The 14,575-nt window shown below is 50.4% G+C and overlaps 1 protein-coding gene across 1 annotated transcript in view; it reads right to left on the bottom strand.

Moving 5' to 3' along the window:
• Nucleotides 1-14,575, bottom strand: part of LOC111096475 — a 143,805-nt gene that overhangs the window by 88,292 nt on the left and 40,938 nt on the right. Inside the window, exons 21-27 of the mRNA XM_038540358.1 lie at nucleotides 14,391-14,554; nucleotides 12,506-12,665; nucleotides 12,297-12,376; nucleotides 8,198-8,384; nucleotides 6,942-7,097; nucleotides 6,403-6,536; nucleotides 5,084-5,242 (exon numbers count right to left, since the gene is read on the bottom strand). Of these exons, the coding sequence (XP_038396286.1) occupies nucleotides 5,084-5,242; nucleotides 6,403-6,536; nucleotides 6,942-7,097; nucleotides 8,198-8,384; nucleotides 12,297-12,376; nucleotides 12,506-12,665; nucleotides 14,391-14,554 (1,040 nt within the window). The remainder of the gene's footprint in view (nucleotides 1-5,083; nucleotides 5,243-6,402; nucleotides 6,537-6,941; nucleotides 7,098-8,197; nucleotides 8,385-12,296; nucleotides 12,377-12,505; nucleotides 12,666-14,390; nucleotides 14,555-14,575) is intronic.

The following is a 14,575-nucleotide window of genomic DNA, read 5'->3' as shown; positions in this document are numbered from 1 at the left end:
AAGGCTGTTTTTCTGGGTCCCTTGCAATTCCATAGGAATTTTGGGATCAGCTTGTCACTTTCAGCACAAAGAGAGAGCTTGGGTTTTTATAGGGACAGACAGGGACTATCAACTCTGTAGAAGAATTTTAAAAATGATTCCATCTCAACATTTGTTTTTCAATCTAAGAACATGGGATGTCTTTTTATTTATTTATTTATTTATTTATTTATTTATTTACTTACTTACTTACTTATTCATTCATTCATTCATTCATTCATTTCTTTCAACCATGTTTTGTGGTTTTCAGAGTATTTGTTTTATGTTCTTTTGTTACATTTATGCTGAAGTATTTATCCTTTTTGACACCATTGCCAATGGAATTCTCAATTTCACTTTCAGCATTTTCACTGTTAGTGTAGAGAAATACAACTTGACTTTCATATATTTATCTTGTCTGCTGCAACTTTGAAGAACTCATTTATTGGTCTAATAGATTTTGTGTGTGTGTGGATGTGTAGATTCATTAGGATAGTCCACATATAATGTCAGCTGTAAACGGAAATAGTTTCACTGCTTCCTTTCCAATCTGGATGCCTTTTATTTCTTTTCTCCTCGACTAATCATTTAGTAAATTATTTGCTAGTAATTTAATTGGGGCACAATCCAGTCCAGGCAAGAGGTTAAGAGCCTAAGGTGTGCAATGAGACTTACTAGGAGTGTCCATTCCAATTCAGTCACATAGTAGCTGTGAGACCTCAGATTAGACTGTTTTCATAATTTCCCCTCTGCAGAGTGAGGATAGTGGTTATGTCACAGGGGTTAAATGAGATAATACAAACAACATATCTGAAACATAGCCTGGCAATAATAAATGGTTCATCACTGCTCTCTCTGCCCTTTCCTCTTCTGTTCACTGTCAACTTCTTAAGGATAAATAATATCTCATACTCATCTCCTCAGAACCTAGCATGGTGCCTGCCACACTTCAAAAGGCTTGCAGAAACTCTGCCAATCTTTAATCTCTTCACTAAACCCTTGGGACCAGAAGCTTTCCAGAAATAAGAAATTTTTCCCTATTTAGAATAGTAACATAATGCATGTACTACAATTATATAAAAAAAACTATCAAGTCAAAATTCTAATTTTTATTTTTTTAATATTTTATTTATTTATTCATGAGAGACACAGAGAGAGGCAGAGACACAGACAGAGGGAGAAGCAGGCTCCCAGCGAGGAGCCAGATGTAGGACTCGATCCCACGATCCTAGAATCATGACCTGAGCCAAAGGCAGATGCCCAACCACTGAGCCATCCAGGTGCCCCGAAATTCTAATTCAAAAAAAAAAGAAGTCAAACGATACAAAAAAGCTGTCCATGGAAAGGGTAATGCAAAGGCAGAAGAAATACAGAAAATATGGTGCTCAGCCTTATTAAGTGATCAGGGAAATGCAAATTCAAATAATGAGATAGCCTTTCCATCCATATCAGCAATGTTTTTCAAATGTTAAAAGTCAGGTCTTGGTGAGGGTATGGAAATTGCTCCCCTTGGACATGGCTGGAGGGGTGGGTGATTGATTCATTGTAGAAGCCAAACTGTTCAAAAGGCAGCAAATTAAAAATACATGAATTCCAAAACCCAGAAATTGTGCATTATGACATGTGCCCCAGAGAGCCTGCCGCACATGTGCCCAGAAAGTCATGCCCAAGGACGTTCAGGCATGCACCACCAGAAACCACAAGCGTGAAATGGCTAAACAAGATGCAATATAGATACCTATGGAGCATGATGCTGGGGTTTAAGAGCATGAAGTAGATCTCTACAACGTAACAAGAAAGTTCTCCAACACCAGTAGCTGAAGGATGCACACAGCAAGACTCACCAACCAAAACTAAGTGCCCGTGACTGGTGCACAGAGCAAAGGAACAGAAAGAGATCTTCTTACCAGCGCCCTAGAATATAATTGCTCTTTCCTCCAGGTAGCTGAGGAGGGAGCTGGGATGGAAGACGAAACTGAGAAAGGAATTTTAGCTTCATTTCAAATGTTACTTTTTTTCCCCACAAGGAGAATTTATTCAGACAGTTTTGATATTTAAAAGCAATTTAGAAAAATAAAATAAAATAAAATAAAATAAAATAAAATAAAATAAAATAAAATAAATAAAAGCAATTTAGTACTTGGGAGTAAAGTTACAAGGAGGCCAAAGGCTTGTATGCTGGAAATTACAAAACGTGGCTAGAAGAAATCAGAGGAGGAAGGAATACGTAGAAAGACGTCCAGTGTTCATAGATGGAAAGATTGCTAAGGTGTCAGTGCCACCCAGAGTAATCTATGAATTTGACTTGATCCCTATCAAAATTGCAAAAAATGAGTGGGAAATATCAGAAAGGGAGACAGAACATGAAAGACTCCTAACTCTGGGAAACAAACTAGGGGTGGTGGAAGGGGAGGAGGCGGGGGGTGGGGGTGACTGGGTGACGGGCACTGAGGGGGGCACTTGACGGGATGAGCACTGGGTGTTATTCTATATGTTGGCAAATTGAACACCAATAAAAAATAAATTTATAAAAAAAAATTGCAATGGCATTTCCGTGTGTGTGGCAGAAACAGAAGAATCCATCCTAAAATTCTTATGGGATCTCAAGGGACCCCGAACAGCCCAGACAATCTTGAAAAAGCAGCACAAAGTTGGAGGTCTCACAAAACTACAGTAATCAAAACAGTATGGCGGGGACATAAATATGACATACAGACCAATGGAACAGAACGGTGCCCCAAAATAAACTCTCACATTTGTGATCAAATGATTTTCCACAAGCCCGCCAAACCCACTCCACGGCAGGGGGTGGGGTGGGGAGAGCACAGTCTGTTGGACACATGGGGCTGGGACCACTGGACATCCACAGGCAAGAGACCGCAGCTGGATGTTTCCATATACCACACACAAAAATTAATTCAAAATGGATCAAAAGCCTAAATGTTAAGCACTGAAACTAGAAGATCTTTAGAAGAAAGCAGAGGGGAGAAACTACAACATTGGATTTGGCCAGGATTTCTTAGTTACGCCCAAAACACAGGCCACAAAAGTAAAAAGAGCTTGATCAGACCACCTGCATACGTAAAACTTTTGCATGTCAAAGGACGCTGTCAACAGATAAAAGGCAATCCGTGGAATGGGAGAGCATATTTGCAAACCATGTATCTGACAAGGAGTTAATATCCAGAGTCTGTAAAGAATCTTGTATCTCAGTAACAACAAAGCAAGCAACCGGATTCAAAAATGGGCCAAGGACTTAAACAGATATTTCTCCAAAGAAGATAAACCAATGGCAGACAAGGGCATGAAACCATCTCAGCATCACTCTTGAGGGAAATGCCAATCAAAACCCCAATGAGAGGGGAATCCCTGGGTGGCTCAGCGGTTTAGCACCTGCCTTTGGCCCAGGGCGTGATCCTGGAGTCCCAGGATCGAGTCCCAGGTCGGGCTCCCTGCACGGAGCCTGCTTCTCCCTCTGCCTGTGTCTCTGCCTCTCTCTGTGTGTGTCTTTCATGAATAAATACATAAATAAAATCTTTAAAAAAAAAACAATGAGGGGATGCCTGGGTGGCTCAGCAATTGAGCACCTGCCTTCAGCCCAGGGCGTGATCCTGGAGTCCCAGGATCGAGTCCCACATCAGGCTCCCCACACGGAGCCTGCTTCTCCCTCTGCCTATGTCTGTGCCTCTCTCTGTTTCTTTCATGAATAAATAAATAAAATCTTAAAAAAAAAAACCCACAACGAGGCACCACCTCACATCCATTAGTATGGCTACCATCAAAAACCACAGGTGGGATGTCTGGGTGGCTCAGTAGTTGGCTGCCTCTGGCTCAGGGCGTGATCCCGGGATCGAGTCCAGCATTGGGCTCCCTGCAAGGAGCCTGCCTCTCCCTCTGCCTGTGTCTCTGCCCCTCTCTGTGTGTCTCTCGTGGATAAATAAATAAAATCTTAAAAAAAAAAAAAAACCCACAGGAAATAAGGAGTGCCAGGGAACACATAGACATCAGAACCCTCGCACACTGCTGGTGGGGCTATAAAACACGCAGTTGCTGTGGAAGTCAATAGGGTGGCCCCTCAAAAAATGAAAAATACAACTACCCCACGATCTATCACTGCACTTCTGGGATGATATACCCCAAAGAATGAAAAGCAGGGGCTCGCACAGATACTCATACACCCATATTCACAGCAGCCAAACCACGGAAACAACCCAGGTGTTGGTTGGATCATCAATAGACGGATGAACCGAATGTGGTGCACACATATGACGGGCCATTATTCAGCCTTAAAGGGAGGACATTCTGCCCCACGCTACAGCGTGGATGAACTTTGAGGACTTTATGCTGAAGTGAAATAAGCTGGTCACAGAGACACAAATACCGCATGATTCCACTTAAACGAGGTACCCAGGGTCAGGCTCAGAGATGGAAAGTAGAATGCTGGGGCCAGGCCCCAGGGGGAAGTGGGGAGTAGGGAGTCATTCCTGAGCAAGGACAGAGTTTCACTTTCATAAGATGAAAATGTTCTGGGGACGGAGGGCGGTGACAGCTGCACAACAATATGAATGTGCTTAATGACACCGAACCGTACACCTAAAAACAGCAGAAGTGGTCGATTTTATGTTCTGTGTATTTGATCATAATTTTTAAACAAAATTAAAAATTTAAAAACAAATGCCCTAGGCACGTGCCTTGCAAGAGCACATCGTCTGTTCAGCTAAGCACTGGCTTGTATGTTTTACCAGAAAGAGCTAACCCTAAACCTCCGGGAAAACCTGAAAACGCATCTAGAGTTGGAAATCTGTGTTTCCCAAGCCCCCTGGCACATAGCCGATGGCAAAGATCCTTGCAGATGAGCCCCCCCGCCCCCCAGCAGTCCTCGACAGGCCAGCAGATGTTGGACCCCCCGGGGACACGAGGACCGGAGGTGGGAGGTGGTAAGGTCACAAGGCTGAGTTTTAGCTCCAGCATTCTTGCAACCAAGGCCTCCAGGGACACGTGGGGAGCCGGGCGGGAGGCCCAGCTGCCACCCCGGGAGCTGAAGCTCTGCAGAGGTTGGGCTTACCTCCGTGAAGTAATTGCTCAAGGCCGGGCCTGAGTCGTTCTGGAAGGTCTGGCTGACGCGGAGCCGCCTCTTATTGCTGCTCTCATTCCAGTGCTCCCCGTAGCTCACCTCCAATTGTGAGTGTAGGTGGCCCAAGCCCTCCTGGTGCCGGAGCTGAGCCTGGGGACACACCCGACCCAAGAGATGCCCGAGAAAGCCTTGTGTGCCCCGTCCCTGGGCTTCCTTGCCGCCGCCACCCTAGGGGATGCAGGCTTGCTTCCCCGGGAAGACAGTACTGGAGGAGGTGACTTTTTTTTTTTTTTTGCATGGATTCTGATTTTGTAAAATAGTGCATCAGAATATGGTTCGTCTTCCTGACTGTGTTGTTGGTAGCCCTTAAATCCTGAGCTGGAGGTGAGGGACTCAGGCCCGCCCGCATCCTGCTCCAGGCCTTGATAAGGGGCTGGAAAAGCCAGCAGCCGTGGGGAAATGACTCTTGATCTGCTTCATACAAACCCACAACTCCCTGCCCCCGCCTCTCCCACAGCAGCCTCTGGCTCCCTGGATAGAATCTAAGTGGGTCAGGGTTTTGCCCCTGCTGTCCTGCTGCCCTCTCCTATCTCCGAACAGCAGGTCAAGGCAACTGCATTCATTCATTTATTCCCAAGTACCAAGTAGTACTATGCCCAGCACTGGACATCAGACACCCAAGGATAAAAAATCAAGAAGACCCCGCACTCATGGGGGTGACAATCCAGCAGGAGAGGCAAATGTGTGATAAGATGAACAAAAGCGCGGCTGCTTGCTTCTCCCTTCCGCTCACCCTGCCAGCCACTCTGGTGAACTGCTAGCTCCCATCATCCCGTTTCTCCCTCCTGTCCCAGGACCTTTGCACTTGCCATTCCCCCTGCCTGCAGCATGCTTCCGTAGGAACAGAACTGTTGCGTGCTTTCATTTTCATCTTAAAATCTGTTTTTCCCAAAGACTTCCCCATTGCCCCTTCCAAAGTAGACTGCCTGCTGTCACGCTTGCTCAGCCTCTGTCCTGAACCACCCAGGTCTCTTACGGCTCCTCTGGTTTGGTCTCTCTCTCTCTCTCTGTGCCCCCGCCCAGCAACGGGATGGCACAGACCAAGTGCTGCCGTGAGCACGGCCCTCTCTGAGACGGCTGGACCTATAGCCGGTGTTCAATAAACACCCAGGGAACCAAAGCTCGGAAGCCTGAGACTGAGGCTGCAATTCTAGCTCTGTTCCCACGCCCGACCTTGAGCAAACCAGTCTCTGTGAGGATGAGCTCCGGGCTGTCCCCAGATCACCCCCTCCCCCGGCCAGGGCACCCACCTTGTGGCTGAGCGCTGGGATCTGGGTGCAGTGGAGCTCATGGTCCAGCTCCAGCTCATAGGCCCCCTCTGAGCCACTGTGCGCCCGCAGCTTCTGGCTGGTGCTGCACTCGTGTGCCAGCTGCCTCGCCTGACCTGTGCGGGGCAACCCAGAGCCACCTGCCGGCCTCTGCCAGCAGCCCTCCATCCCGATTCCAGGGAGGGGAGCGTGCAGCCCAGCTCGGCACCCCCTCAAACCCCTGCTCCAGATCCCCTCTGCTTAGTGTCACTCATTGGAACCTACTGATGGAGAGTTTTAAAAGACAGGTCTACACACACACACACACACACACACACACACACTTTCTTTTTTTTTTTTTTTTTAACTGCCCAGCTAAGTGCCCAGTTCTGTTCAGAGTCAATGAGATCCCTAAGTGGCTAAGGGACAGTGTGGTGAGGGCAAGACAAGGTGGCACCTCAGCCCGCAGAGCCAGAGCCCCGGGAGATGCTGCACGTCCTGCCACCCCCCACCTCGCCCCCAGCCCCGCACACCTGCCGTACCCAAGAGGCCGTACTTGATCCTCAGGGAGCTGGTCCAGAGGCGGCTGTGCCGCTGCAGCGAGCCCAGGATGTGCAGTCCCATGGAACCCGGCACGGACAGCTCGCCGCCCAGGGCCACCACCTGCAGCCCATCCTCTGCCTTCCTCTCTAGCAGCACTGCAGGCGGAGGGGGGGGGGGGTGTGTGTGCAGGGAGTGAGAGGGACAGATGCCACATGGCTGTGGCCCACACCCTAGGGGACACCCCAGCCCCAGCACGAGCAAGGAACCTCCCAGGGGGCCCCGGGGTGGGGGATCCTGGTGCAACCCATGCCTGAGTCCCTGCCGAGGAACTTTGGTGTCAGAGCACTGACAGCGTTACTTGGTGACAACGGTCGGTGGCCCGAAAGGCACTTTTGCGGGTCCAGGCCAAAATTTTTAAATCACATAGAAGAAAACACAATAGAACCGATGAGAAAGGACAGTGCCTCGGAGGCCATCTGGTACAGCTCACCTTCTGAAACCTGTGTCTGCTACCCTGACATTTATCCGGATCACATGGGTATCGCTAGGCCCTGACAATGCCCACTGTGCCCATGCCGGGTGCCCTGCAGCCCTGGCCCCTGACATCATTCCTTGGAATCTCCCAGAACAGCCCACGGGGAGCATAGCCAGGGGGCCGCACCCCAGCTCTGGCATCGGGGCAGGCATCCATCAGACCGGCTGTGCCCAGGCCAGGCGGTGGGTTCAAGGTTTAAACCGTGTCCTGAGCAATTTGGGTTCCACTGCCACATGTGTGTTTTAGTACAGAATCAAAATAGTCTGAAATTTGCTGTTTGGGAGCTCATGGAGGGCAGTCGGTGTTGGAGGGCGCCTCAGGGGTCTGAAGGGTGGTTGTGCACAGATACAGGGCCTAGATTTTCCTGTGGGTGGGAGGTTAACACTGGCAGGTCGAGGGGATGGGGATCCATGGGGGGGTATCAGCCCTCCCCCTCCTACAGCCTGCCCACTGAAGACAGGGAGTGGCAGGAGGGAGTCCCTCTTCCTTTTTTTAAAAATAATGTATATATTTTTTTAAGATTTTATTTACTTCTTTTAGAGACATAGAGAAAGAGAGTGAGCAGGGCTGGAGGGAAAGGGAGAGGGAGAAGCAGACTCCTCGCTCAGCACAGAGCCCAATGTGGGACTCGAGATCATGACCTGAGCGGAAGGCAGACGCTGAACCAACGGAGCCACCCAGGTGTCCCAGTGCAGGTGGAGGAGGGGCCCCTCTTCCTACCTGACAGGTGGGCCTGGTCGCTCAGCAGGTTGCTCAGCGAGACGGAGAAGGCCAACTTGCTGCCCGCCTGCTGGCTGAGGTTCCCAGTGAGGACCACAGGGCTGCCCGCCGTCACCAGTTTCACCTCCAGCTGGGCCTCAAACAGCTGGGCCTCACTGCCAGCTGCTGGCCACAGGTCACTCCGTCCCTGGAAAGACCCCAGCGTCACCTGGGCAGGGTGTGGGGTGGGGGCTTGGCCGGCAGGCCTGGCTCTGCCCACAAGAACTGAGATTGGACACAGGACAGAGCTTAGCTGACGGGCCCTGGGCTGGTCCTTCTCCCAGTTCTTACACTTGCTCTTTATCCAGGTAGGTAGTCCAGGGAGTAAGTTCAGGTGTAAATGCGAAGGACTCGTCCCCTTCGCCCCTTGCTCTCAGCAGCCAGCTCCGGGCCAGCCCTCCCTGCAGAATACTCTGGAACCTGACCCCTTGGGCCACCCCCACCCCCACCCTGGCTTGAGCCCTGGCCATCAGCACCTGTGTCACTGCAATGTCCTCCTGCCAGCTGTCCAGGCTCCCACCTTGGCCCTGACGTCTCTTCTCCACCCAGCTACCAGAGTGACCCCTTTGAGACAACGTAGGATCCTACACTCCCGTCTTCCTCAGAGTAAAAGTCCACCCAAAGGACACGTGGACAGTCCAAGACACACTACGTCACCGCACTAGAGAATCCCTAAGCAACGGCAACTGTCATCCCTAACAGCTGCTCCCAACTGTAGACCAACCCAACAGACCTCTGCTGACCGCCAGCTGATCTCTTTACCCCAAAGACGTAAAAATGACCTCACCGCTCCCCGACTATCCACTATTTTATATGCTCTCTAAATCCTGTTCTGCCTTTGTTCTTCAATAGTCACAATTTGCTCTCTTCTGACTCCTTGTTGGCAAAGCCTTATGGGATCTGTCCCCTGGCTCCTCTGTCCCCTCTCCTATTCTGCTCCAAACACAGGAGCCGGCGTGCTGTTCTATTAACACTCTGGGCACAACTCACCTCAGGACCTTTGCACATGCTTCACCCTTTACCTAGAATCTCTTCCCCCAGAGAACCACACGGCTCTCTCCTGCACGTCCTTCTCGCCTTGGCTAAGAGTTATCCTCTCAATCAGGCTTCCCTTCTCATCCTATTTAAAATTAAAGCCAACACTATACGTTGGCAAATTGAATTTACGTAAAATTTAAAAAATAAATAAATAAAACTAGAGCCAACCCCCAGACCCTTCTCATATGACTTCAGATCCCTGTGCCCCAGCTCAAGGATTTCCTTTTCCTTTCTCACCCATCAACTGAACAATTTGCTTGATTATGTCACTTATCATCTCCCACTACAACGTAAGCTCCAAGAGGAGAAAACTGTGCGTGTCTCTCACTGAGCTGCCTTCCGAGTACCTGGCACATTGCAGGTGCTTGATAACTAGTTGTTGGGGGAAAATAAAAATGAAGACACTGAAAAATAACAGGTTTGCATTCCCTCCTTAGGCTCCTCATCTCCCTCAGTGGCAGGCGCTGGGCCCAGCTTCTTGTGCGTCCTCAAGAGAGCTGAGGCTTTAGAGGAAGGCCCTCTCCCCTGACATTTGGTCTTCTCCCCAGCAAGGGCAGGAAAGACCTGTATGAGTCTGTGTGTGTGTGTGCATACGTGCACATGCGTGTGCACGAGCCTACATTTGCAGGCTCCCTCTTGCTTTTCACAAAAACAGATACAGGCTCTCCACTCCAGCCTGCTTCTCTCACTTAAAGGGGGGGTCTCGGGGATGGTTTTCTGTTGTTTGTCTCAGAGCCTGCTTGGTGGGAGCAAAGTGCAGCCCGTGAATAGGATGATCATGGAACATTTCATCCAAACCAGGACACTTAGCAGCAGTTGAAGGGCACACTAGTCACGGTGAGCCAGGTGGATGGTAAACCGGGGCTCCCCGGGGTGGGGGGGCAGCCTGAGACTTCGGGATGCCCTGCCCCCACCCACCCGGGGCGGGGAAGAAGCACAGAACCCCACTGCGCTCCTCTAGGCCATTCTTAAACCCCACAAACTCTGAGCTGAGTTGAACCCTGCTCCGCTGCTTTGTCTTCCTGAGCTCCTCTGCCTTGGTCCTCATCTCCTGCAGGCTTGCTGAGAGCCCACGGCCACCCATCGCCTCCTGAGAAGAAGCTTTGGAAGGTTCCAGAACCCTGCTGTTACCATTGCTGTAATGAGTCTGATGCAGCTCAGACTGGAGGTTCTCTGAAAGCAAATGTTTGCAGGCTGCAGACAGCCCTCTGGAGAGGGGAGAGCAGCAGGAAGGTCTGCAGGGAAGTGGAGGCAATTAGAACTTGTGCATTTAGCAAACAACCAGAGGCGGCTGGCAGGCTCCTGGGAGTTTCCAAAATGATTTGTAGCCTCCTCGGAAGCCAGGCAGCTGGGGCCCTAGGAGGAAGGCGCTCTCCCCCGACACTTGGTGCTCTCCTCACTCGGGGAAGGAAGCGGATCGGGGAGTGGACAGTGTGTTTTTGCAGAGAAATCCCAGCCCCCCCGCTGCAGACTCCCAGTGCCAGGCCTGAGCAGGCCCTGGAGACGAGGCCAGACCCACTGCCACCGGTGCCCAGGTGTGCTGCGTGGCAGGTGCAAGTCTAAAACCGCTCGTTTTGTGCTTGTGCAAGTCCCAGACCTGGGACTAGACCTGAATGCTAGATGGAAGGTCTAAAGCCTCTCTTCGGCAGGAGGGACAGACAGACACAAAGCTTTCGTACAACCACAGAGAATTCAATGGCCCTGCTGAGTAGTTTCCAAGAGAAAAACCCATGCGCCCTCTGCTCTGGGAATTCCACTGCTAAGAATTTATCTGTGAAGAATCCCACGCAAAAAAACTCTAAGAGTGGCTGGCTCTGGGGAGGGGTGGCAGGGGGAGCTTTTCATTTGAGACCCATGCTGACCAACAGAACTTTCTGCAAGGAGGGAAGTGTTCTTAGAAAGTGGTTAGTGCCACTGCAGAAGGGAGGGTTTCTCTTTTTTTATTTTTTATTTTTTAATTTTTTTTATTTTTGAGGGTTTCTCTTTAATTTGGATTTATTTAAATAGGCACGTGCGGGGGTGGCTATGGTTCAGGACACTCGGTTCAGTACCTTTTCATATCTTTTGAACTCTGAATTATTTAAATAAGTGTATCATTTTTTTTTATAACAAAGGAAAATGTAAATTGTACCAGCATGTGCTGGTATGAAAAGTTTGCCAGGATGGATTTTTAAGTAGAAAAAGAAAGAAAAGTGCCAACAAAGAATGGGGTATGATCTTTTCAGGCAACATCAACAGATACAAAAATGAAACTCAAAGTAAAAGGTGTTGTCAAATCTATAACATTATGGGTTGAATTACGTCCCCTCAAAAGGTGAAGACCTAACCATGAGCCTCTGTGCAGGGCACCTCATTTGGAAATAGGGTCTTTGCAAATGGTCAAGTTAACATAAGGTCCCTGAGGGTGGACCCTGGTCCAGTATGACTGGTGTCCTTATAAATACAGGAAATTCGGACCCAGACAGAGGAAGACAATGTGAAGACATGGGAAAAAGATGCTACAAACCAAGGAACGTTTGAGGCCACCAGAAGTGAGGAGAAAAGCATGGAAAGTCTCCCTCCCAACCTCCAAAGGAACCACCCCTGCCAATACCTTGATTTGGGACTTCTTGCCTCCAGAGCTGTGCGAGAGAAATTTCTGGTGTTTCAGCCACCCAATTTAGGTCGAGTAGCCCTGAGGAACTAACACAGACTGCCTGGGGCTCACACTGCCATTTCTTCTGGAAATTTGGGGAGTAGCATGTTTTCACTTGTGCCTTTCCCCTGAGTTTCAAGCATGCTCCTGTATTACTGAGATTATCCATTTTTTGACATCTATGGTAATAAGATTCAAGCCCACTTTTTTCTTCTCTATACGTTTCTGAGCACCAAGAGGTCATAAATGTTATGGCAGGTGTAGGGGAAGAACCACGGACACATCAATGGTGATGTCAACTCTCAAGCAGGGCCCGTGGGACCGAGGCCAGAAGAGCCCAGATGGTGGCAGGTGCCAACACGAGAAACCGGAGGATGGGGAGCAAACCTTGATGTAGTAGACGTCCCTGTCATCCAGAATCAGCTCCAGGTGACCGACGCGGGTACTCTGGAGAGTCTCGATCTTTCCTGGGGTCACAAAACAATAGTTGAGGGACCAAGGTTTAACTTCCACCCCCGAGTTCCCCAGGGGACAACATCCCACCAGGTTCCTGATCTCTAAGCCCCATTGATGACCACGGCGGGACCCCTTATTACCATCCAGCTGCACTTTCTTCCTGGGATGCTGAAGCTTGAGCCGGAACTTCCCCTGGGGTGCACTGTAGCTCACGTCTACCCCGACATCCCTGGGCACGTCTGACTCGGGCGTGCCCATGAAGAGGTGAGCTGAAGCTTCCAGAGGGAGCCAGCTGTCCTTCTGGAAACACGGGGGACCTCTCAGTCTTGACCTCATCCAGCTCCAAAGGCTCTCCCCTCTTCCCGAGAGAAGACCCTCATCCCCACCACCCAAAAACATGAGTCCTTAGGCACCTCCTCGATCTCGCAAGACAAGAACCAAACCGGGAGTTTGGAGATCTCAAGCAGTACATGGAGAAAAGCAAAGTCCTGCAGGACAACTGGGGACCGCATAGACAGGGTCTCAGTTTGCCCGGCATGGCACACGCCATGGCCACCCTGCACAGACCCCCTCGGATCCCTTAAGCCCTCTACGTGCCTACATCTCAGCCTTTACATGCTTTGCAGGTAACACCTGGTACCCGGGCCTCCAGAAGGTTGCCCTCCTGTATGAACTCAAGGGAGTGAAAAAATACCCAGCACCTCAGCCTCAAGGGGACCTCACTCCGAGACGTAGCCCATGCTCCCGGGACCAGGCAGGGGATACTTCACCTGACACCCCCCACACCACACCCTCAGTTCTTCCCCTTGCCAGGCTAACTTCTCCACCCTCTCACTGGGTCCTCCGGGGGCCATTTCTTAACCAATCACTTTTACCTAAATCCTTGGCTTAGGTCTGCTTCAAGGAAAACACAGCCTAGGACCCAGGCCCCCTTTGAGACCTTGTCCCAATGTACATTCTTACACAACCAATAAAGGGTCACTACTGTGTATGAGGCTAGTTGAGGCGATAGAGTTTTAGATGCACAAAGACCCACATCTTCGTGACACCTGAATTCTAGACGGAGAGCACAGGGCCATCAGACACAAATATAGACGGTGTGGCAGCTGGGGATGGGTACTCTGCTGACCAACTCAGGGGGATAAGGGGTCAGACAGGGTGGTCAGGGAACGCTGCCTCTGAGGGGGTGGTGTTTCAGATAATGAAGGAAATGAGAGAGAGAGAGAGAGCCAGGTGGTTGTCTGGAAACGAGTGTTCCAGGCAGAGGAAACAGCCAGTGCAAAGGTCCTGGGGCATTAAAAGGGGGGGGGGAAAGGTGCTGGTAAGATGGGTAGAGAATCAGAGAGACGGGGCAGAAAGCCCAGCAGGTCAGGTTGTCCTCAGAGTGATAGGAGCCACTGAAGAGCAGAGGAGGGACAAGATCATTTTAGGATTCCAGTAGACCCATCTGGCTGCTGGGTGGCTCAGCTGGTTACGCATCCAACTCTTGATTTCGGCTCAGGTCATGCGTGATCTCGGGGTTGTGAGGTGGGGCCCCAAGTTGGGCTCTGCACAGGGCATGAAGCCTGCTCAACATTCTCTCTCTCTCCCTCAGCTCCCATTACCCCTCCCTCTCTGAACAAGCAAACAAACAAAAAACACAAACCAAAAAAACCCAAACAGAACGCAAAAAACAAAAAACCATAAAAGTGACCTAAAGGGAATAAACATGGTGCTATTAGAGCAGGTAACAAAAGAACATGACCACTTTGGGGTAATGAAGGCAGGCTTCATTGAGCAGGCGACCCCTGAACGGACAGGTGAAGACTGATTCAGAGTTAACAAGCCACAGGGCCACAGACAGAGGATCAGCATGTGCAAGGGTCCTGAGGCAGGAGGGAGACCGCGGCTGGACCAACCCAGCCCAACAGCCCCAGAGAGGAACAACAATGTCCTCACGAGCCTGATCCCAGGGTAGACGACCTAAGGAGACCCACCCCTTGGCTGGGAAAGAGGGGGCCATTCCTGGGTGGAAGATAAGCCTACCTGGGGGTGGAAGGTATAGGCAGCTTCCAGAAGGTATCGCTGGAGGCCCCGATCCTGCTTCTTCAGTGTCACAGCCGCAGACACAGGCCCTGAGAGCAGGTAGGGCTGGCCAGCTGCCGGCCAGGTGACTTCTGTGCACAGCTGCCAGCCCCAGGTGTGGGACGCTGTGGAAAAGGGTGAGCAGA

This window comes from Canis lupus, chromosome 6 (assembly GCF_011100685.1).
Source record: "Canis lupus familiaris isolate Mischka breed German Shepherd chromosome 6, alternate assembly UU_Cfam_GSD_1.0, whole genome shotgun sequence".
Taxonomy (NCBI): domain Eukaryota; kingdom Metazoa; phylum Chordata; class Mammalia; order Carnivora; family Canidae; genus Canis; species Canis lupus.
The sequence above is the reverse complement of the archived record's forward strand: the minus strand, read 5'-3'. Positions and strand labels throughout refer to the sequence as shown.